General features: G+C 59.2%; 2 protein-coding genes across 5 annotated transcripts; both read right to left on the reverse strand.

The window, feature by feature from the left end:
- Positions 1-3,469: 3,469 nt before the first annotated feature.
- On the reverse strand, positions 3,470-8,150 carry NAA10 (N-alpha-acetyltransferase 10, NatA catalytic subunit). 3 transcript variants are annotated; one of them, XM_025862928.2, is made up of 8 exons: positions 7,951-8,150; positions 7,429-7,527; positions 7,129-7,169; positions 6,036-6,081; positions 5,835-5,950; positions 5,587-5,631; positions 4,206-4,290; positions 3,470-3,802 (listed from the first exon to the last, which is right to left on the reverse strand). In XM_025862928.2, exons 1-8 carry the CDS (start codon positions 7,969-7,971, stop codon positions 3,566-3,568), a joined length of 690 nt encoding a protein of 229 aa, XP_025718713.1. In that variant the 5' UTR covers positions 7,972-8,150; the 3' UTR covers positions 3,470-3,565. The 3 variants fall into 3 exon arrangements, with proteins under 3 accessions (XP_025718713.1, XP_025718712.1, XP_073743982.1); XM_025862927.2 differs by having other exon boundaries at positions 7,111-7,169; positions 7,951-8,147; XM_073887881.1 differs by lacking the exon at positions 5,587-5,631 and having other exon boundaries at positions 7,111-7,169.
- Positions 8,151-8,418: 268 nt separating this feature from the next.
- Positions 8,419-15,140, reverse strand: RENBP (renin binding protein). Of its 2 annotated transcripts, XM_025862926.2 has the most exons (11): positions 15,033-15,140; positions 14,631-14,740; positions 14,397-14,472; positions 14,119-14,194; positions 13,785-13,957; positions 12,997-13,221; positions 12,311-12,392; positions 11,770-11,945; positions 10,985-11,116; positions 8,661-8,748; positions 8,419-8,566 (listed from the first exon to the last, which is right to left on the reverse strand). In XM_025862926.2, exons 1-11 carry the CDS (start codon positions 15,057-15,059, stop codon positions 8,436-8,438), a joined length of 1,296 nt encoding a protein of 431 aa, XP_025718711.1. In that variant the 5' UTR covers positions 15,060-15,140; the 3' UTR covers positions 8,419-8,435. The 2 variants fall into 2 exon arrangements, with proteins under 2 accessions (XP_025718711.1, XP_073743981.1); XM_073887880.1 differs by lacking the exon at positions 15,033-15,140 and having other exon boundaries at positions 14,631-15,013.
- Positions 15,141-16,364: the final 1,224 nt, after the last annotated feature.

A 16,364-nucleotide genomic window follows, 5' to 3' on the forward strand; every position in this document is an offset into this window, starting at 1 on the left:
TTATTTTTTTAAAGATTTTTTTTTAAGATTTTTATTTATTTATTTGAGAGAGAGAGAGAGAGAGAGAGAGAGAGAAACAGCATGAGAGGGGAAAGGGTCAGAGGGAGAAGCAGGCTCCCCGCCGAGCCGGGAGCCGGATGTGGGACTCGATCCCAGGACTCTGGGATCATGACCTGAGCCGAAGGCAGCCGCTTAACCAACTGAGCCACCCAGGCGCCCATATTTTTTTTAAAGATCTTATTTATTCACTTGAGACACAGAGATACAGAAAGAGAGAGAGAGCATGAGCAGGGAGAGAGGCAGAGGGAGAAGGAGAGGCAGGCTCCTCGCTGAGCCAGGAGCCCGATGCGGGGCTTCATCCCAGGACCCTGGAATCACGACCCGAGCGGAAGGCAGATGCTTAACCATCTGAGCCACCCAGGCGCCCCAAGGCCACTGCTTTAAAACTTGACATAAGCCCTGGCTTTTAGGATGCTCGTTTGGCCTTTGAGGCCCTAGTGCTTGCTCTATCTTCAGCTACATTACTCCCCTTCAAAGAATCCAAAAGCCCATTATCCCGCAGAAGATGAGGACCAGATGTGTGGGACCTTGCACAAGGTGTTGAGGAGTGGAGCATGCACTCGGTCCTGAGGGGTGACCTCAGGGCTGACATAGGTCAAGTATGCTGTGCGGAGGGACGGGCTAGAGGGAGATGAGATCAATGTTACAGCCGTCCATGTCAGAGCGAGAAGGGACGAGAATATTAATTGGGCAGTGAAGGTCCCATACGAAGATGCTGTGAGGCCCCTATTTTCCTACAAGTCAGATTTCCAGAAGAAGCTTAAGAACGGGGGCTTCCTTGGGGGGGGGGCGCCTGGGTGGCTCAGTTGTTAAACGTCTGCCTGCGGCTCAGGTCATGATCCGGGGGTCCTGCGATCGAGCCCTACGTGGAGCTCCCTGCTCAGCAAGGAGCCTGCTTCTCCCTCTGCCCCTCCCAATGCTTGTGCATTCTCTCTCTCAAATAAAATCTTAAAAAAAAAAGAATGGGGGCTTCTGGGGTCAAGGTTGTGCACCCAGTCTGTGTACAGGTTCATCCCTTGGGGAGACGTGCCCGGAGCCCAGAGAAGGTAAGGGTGGGCCTGCTTTCCCACCGTCTGCCTTCCAGCCCCAGCTCCGCTCAGCAAGCCCTGCACAGAAGCGGCCCCTCCCACAGGCGGGCGCTGCAGAGACCGGGAAAGAGCTGGGCCCCAAGGGCCGCTCGGGCCTGCGGCTTCCCCTCTCCCCTCCCCGCCCCCGCCGCGGCCCCCACCTCCGCCCAGGAAACCCAACCGCCTGGAAGCGGCCTAGCGTCAACCTGCCGCCAGGGACACAGGGCACGGAGGGCAGAGGGCGGGCCAGGTCCCTGTGGGCCGGCCGAGGGCGGAAGGAGGGTGCGGCCCAGCGCCGTGGGAGCCTCCGCGGACTTCCCCCCCCTCCCGACCAGCGCTGGGGCGCGGCCGAGGCAGTGCGCATGCTCGCCCCGCCCGGGAAGGCCCGCCCCGCCGCCGCCAGACCAGTCAGAGCCTGGGAAAGAAGGCGGTGGCGGCTGACGAAGAGGAAGGGACTGACGCCAGGCGCAGGGGGCGGGGCAAGGCTCCACCTCCCCCTCCCACAGCGCGCCGGCGAACGGGCGGGCTGGCGCAGGCGCACCTTTGTAGCCTCGCCCTCTCTAGTCTGGGCTTCCCCGGAGGCCTGATGGTCACGTGCCAGGCGCCGGCCAGAGAGAAAACGGAGCTCTGGGCCCCCGGTGGCGAATTACTCAGCCTAGCAGGGGAGCCGGGCGCTATCTGCAGTAGCAGGCGCATGAAGTACAGTGACAGCTTTGGAGTACTGACCTCTGCTGGGAGGTGGGCAACCCAGGCAGAGCCTGCCCAGGGACTAACAGCAGCAAGTGATTACACTGCAGCCAGAGGGAAGGGCAGGGACAAAGGCACGGGAGCAAATCTTAGGGCTGGAGTAAAACCACAAAAACGGAGGGCTTACAGAAACACACCCAGGAGCACCTGGGTGGCTCAGTCGTTAAGCGTCTGCCTTCGGCTCAGGTCGTGATCCCAGGGTCCTGGGATCGAGCCCCGCATCGAGCTCCCCGCTCAGCGGGAAGCCTGCTTCTTCCGCTCCCCCTGCTTTTGCTCCCTCTCTCGCTGTGTATCTCTCTCTTTCTCTCTCTGTCAAATAAATAAATAAAATCTTTAAAAAAAATGAAAGAAACACACCCATAAATACAGAACACAAACTGCTGGTTGCCAGAGGGGAGGGGGGTGGGGGATGGGTAAAATGGGTGCAGGGAAGTGGGAGATACAGACTTCCAGTGATGGAATGACTATGTCATGGGAATAAAAGGCACAGCACAGTGAATACAGCATGATATTGTGATAGCACTGTATGGTGACCCACGGTAGCTACACTTGTGGTGAGCATCGCAGTACAGAGAGAGATGTTGCATCACTATGCTGCGCACCTGAAACTAATGTAACATTGTGCGTCAACTATACTCAACTCTCCCCCCCCCAAAATGGAGGGCTTATAGTCTGCAGGAAATGACATTATGCATTTGCCAAAAAACAGAATGCAGGGCGCCTGGGTGGCTCAGTCGTTAGGCGTCTGCCTTCGGCTCAGGTCATGATCCCGGGGTCCTGGGATCCAGCCCCGCATCGGGCTCCCTGCTCCGCGGGAAGCCTGCTTCTCCCTCTCCCACTCCCCCTGCTTGTGTTCCCTCTCTCATTGTGTCTCTGTCAAATGATAAAAAAAAAAACAATGCACAACACAAAGAAGGAAATGTAAAGCCTGGACTATAGTTAATTATCGATATTGGCTCATCAACTAACAAATGCAACATTTAATACAAAATGTTAATAGGGGAAAACTGTGAGGGGGCAGGGAGGTACATGGAAACTGTACTATCTGCTCAGTCCTGTAAACCTAAAACTGTACTAAAAATAAAGTCTATTTCCAAATGAAGGTTTAGGTTAGGGGGCAGATTCTATGGGTATTACGGTGGTCAAACACACAAGACTTTCTGATCTCTTGGATGGCAGGGGAGGGAGGAATCGAGGACAGTTAGTTGCCAGGGCTTGAGCAACTGGGTAGCTGGTTGGGCCATTACCAGACAGGACACCAACAGAGAGCCCAGTGAACAGCTGGATTTTACGCATCAGGAGCCCAGCAAGGCAGTGGCAGAGCAGGGCTCAGAAGGCAGAGCATCTGCCTCCCTGGCAGGGACTGGCTTCCGGAACTCCAGGGTCTCCCTCCCCTGGGCCCAAAGGTGCCAAAAGCCATTAGACTTAGGAGCCCCACCTCTAAATCCCTGACAAAGCTCTTCCCTTCTACTTGGGCTTTGGCAGGACACACGGTGCCAAAAGACTACGAGGTCCATATCCACAGGGACACAGAGGGGCTGGAGAGAGGCAGTCCCCCACCCTCTCCACCAATGTGCACACTCGCACACACAAACTCCCCAAGGCCACTGGGTGAAGTTTATTGTGAAACCTCGAGGGGCAGCGAGGACAGAATGCGCATGTCAGGGTGGGGAGAGGAGCAAGTGCAGGCTCTAGGAGGCGGAGTCAGAGGCCTCTGAGCTGTCCTTGACGTCGGTGCTTTCTGTGGTCTCGCTGACCTCGCTGAGGTCCTTGCTGTCCCCACCGCTATCCTCAGCAGCCAGGCCCTTCTCCTCACGACAGGCCTCTCCCGAGCTTGGAAGTGAGTTGCCTCTGCTCTCCACCTTGTTCTCGATGGAGCCCAGCACCACGTGCCTGCCCTTCTCCTTCAGCTCCAGGTGCCGCCTCAGCTGCCGCCAGGAGTCCAGGGAGACGCAGGAGGAAGGAGACAGGGCCTGAGTCTCCAGACCACGTGGGCCCTCTCCTGCCACCCACGCTGGGGATGGGGGAAGCCTGCACCTGTCACTTGCTGGGGGCAGCAGGGCCAGGGCAGGACCCTTTCTCCTCTGCCCAGCTGTGTCTCACCCCTGAACCCTGGGGGCCCTAGTTCTCAGCACATCCGAGGGCCTCCTCCCTCCCCTCTGCCATCACGCCTCAGACAGTACAGGCTGCCGCAGAGAATGACATCTTGGGGGCGACAGCCTCCTTCACAGCCCTGCCACGGCCCAGCTCCCCACCTGTCAGCTGAGGAGCGGAGATGAAGAGGGCCAGGCCCCCCGGCTGTGAGGGCACCAGTCCCCTGGGGACACTTACCTCATCGGCCATCTGGGTGAGGTCCCGCTTCATGGCGTATGCATCTTCCCCATCTGCGTAGTACTTGGGCTCCACTTCGCTGATCCTGGGGGCGGGAGGTGCAGAAAAGAACGACCCAAATCAGAGGGCAAATTCTCCTCAGTCTTCTGGCATTCTCGGCCAGTGGGACAGCATATCTACTTTCCCCTGAAGGACCCTTTTGGAGACAGCAAGCCCCATTTCCCTTTGTGCTCTCCGGCAGTTAAGCAGTAAGTAGCCCCCAGTGCCTTTACGCCTCTGCGGGCTGCCACTGTCCTGTGTCCCTAACCTGGCTCGCAAGGATCAGTTTCTGTGGTGTATTATGAGCTGAAGCCCTGAATTTAGCCATCCCCTTCTCTCCATGCCCTGTTCCGTGTCTCTGACTGAACAAGGAAGACTGACTCCTGCGCCTAGCAACTGGAACCGAGGAGGACGGGTGCTGGGGCCTTGGTTCCTGACAGTCACTGCCAGGCCATGTGACCCCCTGCTCTGAGCAGCTTAGGGGCCAAGCCTGCACGGGGAGGGGGTGGGGGGTGGGGAGGAATGTATGTGCAGACTCAGGTACCTTGCCACTGTTTGGAAGGGGCGTGGACTTGATAGCCTAGGAGAGCCTGGCAGCCCTAAGACCTCAGAATTGTTGGCCACCAGAGACATCTGCATCCAGATCAAAGATCCCTCCCTAAATGCCCGTCCCAACGGTCCCTCTTCATCCCCCACCAAACTGAAGCTAAAGCTGTCTCTGTGGGCCCTCCATCCCCAGCCTCACTTTCAAGCAGCTTTCGCCACCATGTACTGTCATATCACTTCCCTGCCAGGCTTTCTCTGTCCTGTGCCAGGCACACAGAGACTCCCATGTCCCCAAGTGGGCTTGCCCTCATCCACCAGGACACCCCAGAACTCTAGATCCCTCCACTGCTCTTGCCGAAGGCCCTACCTGCCTGGACGTGCTTAGGTTTCTGTAGCACCACATTCTCCTTTCTCCCGGTCCCTCTTAGATGCTTCTAGGTGCCAGGTCACCTTGGGCCCTGCTTCTGCTCATGTCCTGGGCCCTCACCTCTACTCCTGAAGCTTTACCAAGAAGCCTGTGTGCCCTCCACCTAGCCCTAGCCGACATCAGGCAACACAGCAAGCCACACCAAACACTCTCCTGCATCACAACACGCAGCTGCTGTTGCCACCGAGACTGAAGACATCCTGGTAATGTGTGGAGTCCACAGCCTGCTTCCCATCTCAGCCAACTCCAGGTCTTTCCTCCAGCCACCCCCATCCCCCCACCTGGAAGGCAGCTCAGCCCATCTCAGATGCCTGGATGAGCCACATCTGTGACCACCCCGTTCCATTAGAAAAGTCTCGAGCTACTTACTGAAAGTTGAGAGTGTTGGAATAGAGGTGCAGGGCGGCCCGGTTACTGCAGGAGAACAAGGCACTGCTGAGCTGCACAGACTTGGCCAGACAGGGACAGCATGTCCAGGTCCAGCCCCTCCTCCTAGCGCCCCCCTCCCCACTAATCCCACTTCCCAGATCTTCTCCAAAAGCCAGGGCACCCCAGGACCCACATCAAGACAGCATCTCCTCCCCGACCCTCCTCCCTCCCTCAGCCCTGGCTTCCACCTCTTCCTGACATGCAGGGAGACGTATTTGGCATTGAAGTTCTCTATCATGGCTCGGGAGGCCTGGTCCATCAGCTTCTGAGCCAGGCCGAGGCGTCGGTGGGAACGCTTCACAGCCTGGTGGGAGAAGGATGGGACCTCAAGGGCTGCCCCAACTAAACCCACCTCCACCCCTGCCAGAACCTGGGCGGGTCCTACGCACCAGCGAGGTTATATGTCCATGGGGCACATCATCCGGATCCTCTTCCCTAAAGCAAGAAGAAAGGAGAGGCTAGAAAGGAGCCTGGTGCAGATGCAGTCACCACCCCACACCCCCGGTGCATACGCAGAGCAGGAGCACCAACTCCTCTGCTGGCTCCAGGGTCGGGGAAAGCTGGGACTCTCAAAACCCCACGCAGCGGCCACAACACAAGCGCAGTGTCAATGGAGCACAATGGAAATGCTGACCATGCTATAAAGAACTGAGCTATCAAGCCATGAAAAGACATGGAGGAACTTTCAATGTGCATGACTTAAGTGAAAGGAGCCAATTCGAAAAGGCCCCCTACTGTATGATTCCAACCATATGACATTCTAGAAAAGGCAAAACTACAGACAGTAAGTAAATATGTCGGTGGTTGGCGTGGGGAAGGGGGGGAGAAGAAATGAAATAATACGGAAGATTTTTAGGACACTGAAACTACTGATTCTAGAACAGCAGATACTTATTATATACGTGTGTCCAAGTCCACAGAAAATACAACACAAAGTGTGAACCCTAATATAAACCATGAACTTTAGTAATGAAGCAATACTGCTTCATCAACTGTCACAAATGTACTCCAAGGTGTTAGCGATAGACGAAACTAGGGGTCAAAGGGCAGGGGGTGTATGGGAACTCAATACTTTCCACTGATTTTGTAAACCCAAAACGGAACTAAAAATCAGTAGATTAATTCATTAAAACAAGAAAAACCGGGGCGCCTGGGTGGCTCAGTTGGTTAAGCGACTGCCTTCGGCTCAGGTCATGATCCTGGAGTCCCGGGATCGAGTCCCACATCGGGCTCCCTGCTCAGCAGGGAGTCTGCTTCTCCCTCTGACCCTCTTCCCTCTCATGCTTCCTATCTCTCATTCTCTCTCTCTCTCAAATAAATAAATAAAAAAAAAAAAAAAAAAAAAAACCCAAGAAAAACCGATACAGGGCAGCATCCACCAGACACACGTGGTGTTGGTGCCCCCCCTCCCAATCCACTCCCAACTCAGGCACCAGGTTTCTGTCTCCTTCCTTGGTGACTCACATTTTGGCCAGGACGTACCCCACAATCTTCCCGTTCTCATCCTCTGCGATGTAAGAGAGCTAGGTGACAGGGAGGAGAAAGAAGTTAGAAAATAACTTCCTGTCAGAGCTGGAGGAGCCCTTGGCAGACACTTGGTCCCACTGCCGGCCTGTCACTGTGTGCATGACAGCAACCGATCAAGTGGCGAGTTTAGTGACAGCTCCTGACCTCTAGGTCCAGTGGCTTGGTTTCCTTCCACACACCCCACTGCTGCTCCTCCCACTTGGATTCTCCCTGGCCTGGTTTTCTTCCCCACCCCCAAATTCCAAAGCTGCCCACCTGGGGCCAGGAAAGGCCATGGTAGAAGTAGTATTTCATCTGGTAGTTCTCCGGCAGACACAGCAGATTGCAGTGCTGCATGTTCATTAGGTCCTCCGGCTGCGGGGAAGGCAGGCAGTGGAATGCAGTCAGGCCAGGGGCTGTGGTGACTAAGTAGGCCTCAGCCACGTTAGAACCCTGCTCCCTGTCTACTCATCGACCCCCCACCCCCGCAGGGCTGGGCGGGCGCTGTGACTGTCTTTGCACAGGCCTGGCGCACAGCCGCTGTGCAAAAAACATCTGTTCCAGGAATGGACGTGAGCGCCAGGAGGTTCCGGGACACCATGCAACTGAGCCCCGACATCCCTGTTCCGGTAGGTCCAGCCCCACGGGGACGATGGCCTTCACCTGTCTGTGCCCTGAGGCCGCAGGCGTGTGGGGCGACCCGCCCGGGGCTCGGCCGGGCCCCTCGGGAGCATGCGCACGCGGCCACGGGGCCGCGCACCCACGCGGCGCGGACAGCCTCCCGTCCCTGTCCCTCACCCTCGCATTGCGGATGTTCATAACGGCGGCGGGGCACGCGGTTCTCAGCGGGTCGTAAACGCGCAGTCAGCTGCCGCCGCTCTCCAAGGCGACACCGGGGCGGCCAGGCCGGGGCTGGGGCTGGGGCTGGAGCTGGGGCTCGGGAATCGCGGGGGCGGCGGCGGAAGGGGCGGCGCGCACCAGGCCCGGCCATCGGCCGGAAATGCCCGCCGCCGAACCCGCCCTCGCGGCCTCTGGGCCAATGCTTGGGACGGGGGCCGGGGCGGGAGTGGGGCCTGTCCGCGAGGCGGGGCGGGGCGCGGGACGCGCCAATGGTCGGGCGAGCCCCGGCGCGGGGCGGGCCTATCAGAGGAGTGGGGCGGCCCGGCGCGCGGGGCGGGCCGGGCCGGGGTCTGCGTAGGCTAGTGCGCTCCAGCGGACTCCGTGCTACCCTCCTCCCGCGAGCCCACAGACGAACGCACACCGGCAGCGCAGCAGGCTCAGTTTTATTTCGCGCCTTGGCGGGCGGGGGTTACGGCGGGAGGGGAGCCGGGACTCGGGGCCAGGGTGAGGTGGCTCAGCAGGGCGCCCAGCATCTCCTCGCACATGGCGAGGCACCTCGGCACATGGAAGCAGCCTGCGGGGAGAGGCAGGACAGCGGGTTGGGAGGCCCAGGGACAGCCGACTGCCCCAAGCCCCTGCGGCCCCCGCCCTTTCTGTCCCCCACTCACCTTTGAAAGGGCCCCCTTTGATGGTGAGAGCGACCTTCCCCTCTTGGGTCAAGTAGCCAAACCATTCCCCGTACTCAGGATCGCGAAACTGGAATAACAAGATAATGACAGCCTGGGCCTGCAGGAGTCTCCCAGGTGTCACAGGGCCAGTAAAAGGGGCGCTCACTGTCCCCACCGCACCCCTACCGCGGGGTCAGAGCCAGGGCTGACCCCAGGTCATGTGGCTCCAGAATCGGTGCTTTTATTATTTTTTAGTTAAGATTTTATTTATTTATTTGACAGAGAGACACAAGGAACACGAGCAGGGGGAGTGGGAGAGGAAGAAGCAGGCTTCCCGCGGAGCGGGGAGCCCGATGCGGGGCTCGATCCCAGGACCCTGGGATCAGGACCTGAGCCGAAGGCAAACGCTTAACGACTGAGCCACCCAGGCGCCCCAGAATCAGTGCTTTTAAAAGCGAGACCGCATCCAGGACAAAGATGAAGGCCTGGGGCTTTTCCTCTTTCTGCCTGGGGATGGGAGTGTGCAGCTAGACAACGGGGGGGGGGGGGGGGGGGGGCCACAGGCTGTGACTTGAAACACTACAGAGAGGGCCTAAGAAGCACCCTGTTTGGGGATGACGAGAATGTTTTACATTTTGATAGATACACAGATGTGGTTACACAGATGCATACCTTGTTATATCTTAGTGAACCGAACACTTCGGATATGTTTTACTATGTATAAATTGTACTTCAATAGAACTGACTTAAAGAAACAAGGAGAACCCTGGTGGAGGTGCTGACCTTCATGTAACTTTGTAGCAAGTTGCTTCCTCAGGGAGGAGTCTGCTGGAGATTCTCTCTCCCCCTCTCCCTCTGCCCCCTCCCACCCCACCACCCTCCCCCTTCGCTTGCACGTGTGGGCACGCACACACTCTCTCTAAAATAAATAAATCTTCCTTAAAAAATAAAATGTATTCTTGGGGCACCTGGGTGGCTCAGTCGATTAAGCATCTGCCTTTGGCTTGGGTCATGATCCCAGAGTTCTGCTCAGCGGGGAGTCTGCTTCTCCCTCTGCCCCTCCCCTCACTCCTGCTCTCTGGCTCACTTTCTCTCAAATAAATAATCTTAAACAAATAAAATGTATTCTTTAAATTTCACTTTATGCAGTTAAAACTGGTGGCCTCTAACACACGTTCCTTATCAATTCATTCACTATTAAGATAATAGCCTCAGGTCTCCTGATTCCTGTGTTTGGAAGTCGTCATTGTGTGTGTGTGTGTGCGCACGCACGCGCGCGCAGTACTTATGGACACATTTAGGATCTCTCTTGATGACAAAGTCTGGCACTGTTAATACCACTGTGGAAGTGAACGTTGGATTCCAATTAGAGGTTAGTGCAAATGAAGGTGTCATTTTCTCCCAGGTTTCGAAGCCCACATACCCCGGAATAAGACCACCTATATGGTCCCTCCTGTGCTGGGATCTACCAATGGAGTGTGGATCGCGACTTTAGAAACACACCAGGAATCTTCATTCATCACTAGGCTCAACGCCCAAGGTGCCCCCTAAGCAGCAGCTAGTACATCACTCTGTTCATAGTGCTTGGCCTCTGGTGGACCCCTGGCTTCCTTCCGACCTCACAACTGATTCTTGTCTCCTTTGCTGGGCCCTCCTAATCCCTCTTCTCTTTTCCTTCTGTACCCCAAAGCTTACTTTGCCTCACAACTCACAGTATCATCTATATTCTTATGAAACCCAAGTGATCGTGGCCAGCCCAGACCTCTCCTGCTTGACCAGCCCAGACTCTGACCCCTCTGCCCACTGCAGCTCACACCCCAGGCCACCATCCTCACCTGTCTCCCTGCCTTTGCCCGTGCTCTACAGCCTCCCCTCCCCCCAGGACCCAGTAATGCCTAAATCCCACAAGGTAACTCCTCTGTGCAGAGCAACCCCTTCTGCCTTTGCTCCTTCCCACTCGCCCCCCAGTCCCGACCTTGATCTATTTTCCAAAGCTGTCATTGCCATCCACATGTTTGTGTGTTTACTTGTTTATAGTCTCCCCCCCCCCACACACACATCAGCTCCAGAGGGGCAGGAGCTGCTTCGCTGATTGCATAGAGGGCACCCGGGTCCAGACCTCCAGGAACTCAGGCCAGCTGAGGGACCATGCCCAGTGAGGGGGAGAAGGGAGTGTGGGATTAGCCTCCCCATCCCGGCCTAGCCTCCTCCCACAGCCCAAGAGAGCCTGGCTGTAGCCCGCCTGGAGAGGGATGGCTGCCTGCTGTTCCCTCCGCACCCACGCTGGGCCCAGGGAGAGCTATGGGCCAGGAAGCAGCACTTACCTGGCGGAAGGTGTACTCAGCCACCTGGTAGAAGAGGTGCAGCAAGGCAGGGTCCCCGCTTTCACTGTAGCCCATGAGGAAGGCAATCATGGCTTCACTGTGTGGCCACCAGAGCTTCATGGCCCACTCCAGCTGAGAGCAGAGCAGTGGCAGGTGTCTGAGAGCCCTGGGTCCCACCCTCTGCCGCCCCGCGAAGCCCATCCTCCAGATCTTGGCTCAGGCTCCAGCCGGCCCAATCACTTGGAGCTTCATCACGGGATGGATGTCCCTGAGGGTCTGAATGGCCCCTCTGAATGGGACTAGCTTCCTGACCCGGATGCACCCCCGAGCCACCCCTTCCAAAGGGCCAGGGTGGGGTGGCCTCCCCTTTAACCCTGGAATTGAAACCCTGTCTGCCTGCTCAGCCTGTCTAAAGCCCGATGGACACCAGCTCCTGCCGATGGCAGGGTCAGTCACCCTTTGCAGATCTCAGCAGGATCAAAACACAAGCAGAGGCATCATCAGATCTAAGGGTGCAAATCTGCTCCTGCTACTGACGCCTGAGAATCACCCAGAGCGCCTTTCAAAGATGAAGGGGACAGATGTCTCAGAAGTGGCATTGTCTGCACGTGAGGTTGAGGGCCGCTGGCCTAGAAGTCAAGAGTTTACCACCAGGGTCACACTGGGCGAGTTCGTCACTCTGAGACTCAGGTCCCCCTCCATGAAATGGGTGATGACAGCGCCCAACTCCCAGGGAAGAAAGCCTTGAACAGGCTAGTACCATGTGGCCCTGGGCACATTCCCACCTGGGTAGGGCAGAGGCCATCAGCATCCTGGAAGTAGAAGAGGCCTCCATGGTCAGGGTCCCATCCAGAGCGGAAAGGCAACAATAGGAACTTGCTGATAACGTGAGCTCGAAGCTTGGGGTCACCCTTCCTGATGGCGTAACGGAGCAGGAACCAGCCAGCTTCCAGCGCATGGCCTGGTGAGTGCTTGGGGTTAAGGCAGGCAGTGGATCCCCCCCTCCACAGGCAGGGGGGTCCACCTCCTGTGCTGACCACAGGTGCCTCCCTTCCTCCTCCACCAACTGTGGGAGCTGCTCTGAGCTCACCCCACAGCCACTCTCCTGCAGAAAGCTTGCCCTCCCGGTCTGTCCCAGACTCTCTTTCCTGCTGCTGACACCCCAGCCTGGGAGGCCTGTCCCGGCTTCTCTGCCTGGTCCTCAGTAGCAGGTGGGGGGTGGAGGGAGGAAGGCAGACCCCAGGCACTCCCGACATCTGAAGCCCACAACCTGACACTGAGCAGTCCCTTCCTCCTGGGCCACCCCCAGCCTACTCTACGCCTCACCTGGGTTCTGGTGCCTCCCCAGGCAACCAGAAAGTTCCTCACTGTCCTCTGACACGTTCTCCAGCACAGCCTGTCCATCCCTCTGCAGAGGAGGGAGGAACAGAAGGTAAAACTGCCTTCAGCTCCTGCCCACCAACCAGAAAGGCCCGCCCGCCCGCCCTTCCCTCTGTCATCTGCAGTCCTGGGCAGGCCTGGCTCAGGGCGGGGGGGGGGGTGGATTTGAGAAGGAGCCCAAGGGCCTGAATGGGTTCTGACCCTTGCCTGGGCCCCCGAGGTGGGAAGGGTGACACACTGAATGGGGGCTGAGATTAGGTCACCTGGGCTGCCCACAGAGGCCCGGAAGAACTTGGGTCTGGCTGGGTTTCCTGCTCTCTAACGTGCCAGGGCTTCTGGCACCTTCCCTCCTGGCCTTGGCCCCAGCAGGCTCCCTGGAGCCCTCTGCCTTTCCCAGGGTCTAGGCTCCTGGGCCCCAGCCATGCTCCCCGCCCCCACCCCCGCCATGTCTCCCCCGTCTGTATAAGGGGGCCACCGAGGCCCAGCTGGGGGTGTGGGTGTAGGCAAAGGAGGTGCCCCAGGGCATAGGGAGTGGGAGTCACCTTGCCCCCCCCCCCCCCCCCCCCCCCCCCCCCCCCGCGGGGGGGGTGAATGCCCCCCCCCCCCCCCCGGGGTGTCCCCCCCCCCCCAACCTGGACATGCCGCAGAATCCTCTGGGCACACCAGTCCCCCAGCTCCGCGTAGTTGCCCGCCAGCTCCTCGTCCGCCTCTCCGAGCTGGTCCACTAGGTTGAGCAGCATCATGGGCACCGCCATGGACTCGGAGGCCAGGGCCCCGGGGAGACGGGGCCGGCCCAGCCCCGACGGGTCCTCCCGCACCCAGTACACGATCTGATCCATCATCTCCACCGCTTCCTTCTGGGTGGGGAGAAAGGGAGACGAGGGGCGGCCCAGGCCGAGGCCGCCCCCCTGCGCAGTCTGGTCCCTCAGGTCCTGACCCGGGGTGGGAGAGCCTCGTCCTCCCACCCGCTCACGGGACACCTTCACCAAGGGCCTCCTCTGGGCCCGGCCCTGGGTTGGGTGAGGGGGGGCAGGGGTGGATCTGCCCCACCCTGCCTCGGGGGGGCTCCCAGTTTGTGGGTGCAGGCCACTCCCAGGCAGTGAGGTCGGGTCTGAAAGCCCAAGGGGCTCCGGGGAGGAGCCAGGGCCGGGTGTGGATTGGTCTCTCTCTGCTGTGTGTGGAATCAGAGGTAAAGACTGCAGGGAGGGGGCGCCCCTCACAGTACAGCACAATGAGGGGAGTGTTGCCAGCAGCCCTGGGGCCATGGGGGCCCAGAGGAAGGACTGACATTGGCAACAGACCCAGCCTGCAGACAGAGCCCAGGGAGGAGGCTTGCACACAGAACAGGAATGCATCAGGTGGCCATGTCCCGCTCAAGTGAGGGCATGGAGACTCATAAGGCAGCCTTCCTCCCACACACCTGGTAACGCGCTTCCCCAGTCACCCGCCACAGCTCGTTCATGGCCATGGTGTAGAAACACTCGCTGAAGATGGTTCGCTGCACCTTGACCGGGCGGCCGTCCCGTGTTAGCGCGAAGGCGCACTTCTTTCCGGGAGGTGCCACTCGGGCATAACGCAGCAAAAATTCGCCACCTGGTGGTTGGGAAGTTGGCATGCTAGAACTCAGGTGAGGACGCCCCCCCCCCCCCCCCCCCCCCCCCCCCGCCGCCGACCCGTCACTGCTTCTCAACCTCCCTAGGAACTAGAGTAAACTTGGAGGTGCCTCTGGGGACATGGGGACATGGAGGGGGCACCTGCTTTCGCTGAATCCAGAAGTTCAGGGCTGCGGAAACGCTCCAGTTTTCGGTACAGGCGACAATACATCCACACCTGTGGGGGAGTAGAGGGAATATGGCTGAAGTGGGGAGCAGCGGGGGTGCTCGGGCCTGGGAGGAGAAGGAGTCCTTAGGTGCCCCCGTCACGGGAGGAGGAGTGTGGAGATGACCGGCCTTGTGCGTGTAGACTGAGGACAGGCCAAGCTGACTCCAGCTTCTGCCTCTGGGAGAGCTTCTAGCCTGGGCACATCCCCTACCTGCCTCCCCTGCAGCCAGACATACTTGAGGTCATCATACACCTGCCCATCTCGACCAAGGCATGTGAAGAAACCCCTGTGGGATGCATAGTATTAGCAAAGGGGGGAAGGGGCCTGGCATCCACCGGCTCCACTGCTCTGCTGGGCTCAGCAGATCTGAGTCAGCTGACAGTGAGGTGGGGGCTCAGGAGGGGCAAAGACCCCTGCTGAGGGCACCAGAAGGGCGAGGCGCACCCATGCTCTTGGTCGTGAGAGTGCTCCATCCAGAAAGCCACCACACGGTCCAGTTCCTGCTCCACACGCTCCTTCCAGGTCTGCAGGGCCTCTCGCTCCTTTTCCATGTCCTGGGGGGAACTCGGGACTTGGAGACACAGCTTCCCCACAGACCTCCCCATCTTCCTAGGTCCCAACCTCCCCAACAGGCTCCTCTGTGCCCCAGGTCACCCCACACTCCAGTGGACCCAGGGCTGCCTGAGCCGTCTCCCCTGGGCCCCCAGGCCTCAGAACCCAGAACTCAGGGTTCCCCACACCCTTGCACGGAGCTGTCCTCTGGCCCGGCCCGGCCCCAGGACTGACCCCACCGTCCTGAGAATCCTCCAGGACAACACCCTCCCCACTACGGGCCCCACCACTGGCCTGCCACACTCGGAGACCCCCGCTCATCCTTCCGTCTCCTCCAGGAAGCCAGACAGAGCTGGTCTTGGTCCCGTGACTGTCACTCAGCTGACCCAGCCGCGCCCCACCCGCCCCCTCCTCCCGGAGGTTCCGCAGAGTCTGGGGGCGGGGCTTGGCGCTCGCATGGCTCCGCCCCCGTGCTCCGGCACCGCCCCACGCTCGCTGGCCAAGACCCTTGAGCCGCAGAGCAGGGCAGAGCTGCAGCAGTGACCACTGCTGGGCGCCCTCGGCTCGAGATCTTCCTGATGGGAAATGCTGGGTGCACTGGCAGGGCACTCTGGGGCGGGCAACACGGGCCTGGCTCCCGCACATCTGCTCCTCCCAGCCACCTCTCCCCACCCTTGAACTGAGTTGGGGGGAGTGGTGGGGGAGGGGCCCGGGCAGGGCAGGGCTGCTGAGGGTGGTGGCCCCAGCTCTTGCTTAGGGGAGGTCCTGGCTTTGGGTCCAGCTGGGCTTATACCCACCCACCCTGCTCACAGAGGCATGTCATTAGTTATGATATATCCCTTCACGCCCAGCCTCTCCCCGTGCTTTTCCAGCACTGTCCCCCTCATGCCTAGCCAAGGACAAGCCTTTTTGATATGTGGAAGGTTCTAAGGTTCCTGTGGATGAGCATGCTGGCCTTGGGTCCAGTGGATGGGGCCTTGGCCAATCCCAAGGCAGAGAACTGGTACCTCAAGGCAGGTGAGTGGAGGGATGGTGGATGTGGGTGCCACACGGCCATCTGACACACACCTGGCAGATCTGCACAGGCCCCCACCCCTCTGCGGCCAGCCCCACACGGACCCTTTTCACCGGCTGGCCGGCACCCTCCCACCCCCAGCCATCACTCCTACTGCTCCAACTTGAAGGGCATGTGCCCACCCCTACCCCCACCCCGACCACTGGGCTCCAAATCAGATCAGAACTGGTGCCATGGGGAAAACAGAGCCATGGTTCCTGGTATCATGATCAACAGGACAGGGCCCAACATGAGACACTGAACCCAGTGGAGTGAGCACCAGGGAGAGGCTTGCCCTGGGAGGCTTCCCAGGAGAGGTGGCCATGAGCTGGCATGGCGTGGGCACACACGCCCAAAGGGCAGAGATGGAACGACTGGATGAGAAGGTAATGAGGACATCTCCCCACGCCCCTTGGGTCCCTAGCACGAGCCCCACGTCCCCGCACGGCTCCTCCTGGCCGGTTGGCACGACCTCCTCATGCCCCCATCCATTTAACCCCAGCTATCCCACCCACGCTAGCAACACCACCACCAGTTGGACTGCCAGAGTTTGTTCAATAGAAGTTCTGCTC

The sequence above is a fragment of the Callorhinus ursinus genome, unplaced genomic scaffold (assembly GCF_003265705.2).
Source record: "Callorhinus ursinus isolate GAN/ISIS: 27379988/994484 unplaced genomic scaffold, GSC_fseal_2.0 scaffold84, whole genome shotgun sequence".
In the NCBI taxonomy this organism is placed as follows: domain Eukaryota; kingdom Metazoa; phylum Chordata; class Mammalia; order Carnivora; family Otariidae; genus Callorhinus; species Callorhinus ursinus.

Coding starts and splice junctions, on each gene's coding strand:
- RENBP (XM_073887880.1), bottom strand. CDS start 14,791: ATGGGGAGGTCTGTGGGGAAGCTGTGTCTCCAAGTCCCGAGTTCCCCC. Junction 13,222..13,784: donor CTGGGGAAGCGCGTTACCAG/GTGTGTGGGAGG, acceptor CTCCCCACCCAG/AAGGAAGCGGTGGAGATGAT. Junction 8,749..10,984: donor CTGAGTACACCTTCCGCCAG/GTAAGTGCTGCT, acceptor TTGTTATTCCAG/TTTCGCGATCCTGAGTACGG.
- NAA10 (XM_025862927.2), bottom strand. CDS start 7,971: ATGAACATCCGCAATGCGAGG. Junction 4,291..5,586: donor TCCAACACTCTCAACTTTCA/GTAAGTAGCTCG, acceptor TCCCGCCCCCAG/GATCAGCGAAGTGGAGCCCA. Junction 3,803..4,205: donor TCACCCAGATGGCCGATGAG/GTAAGTGTCCCC, acceptor TCCTGGCGGCAG/CTGAGGCGGCACCTGGAGCT.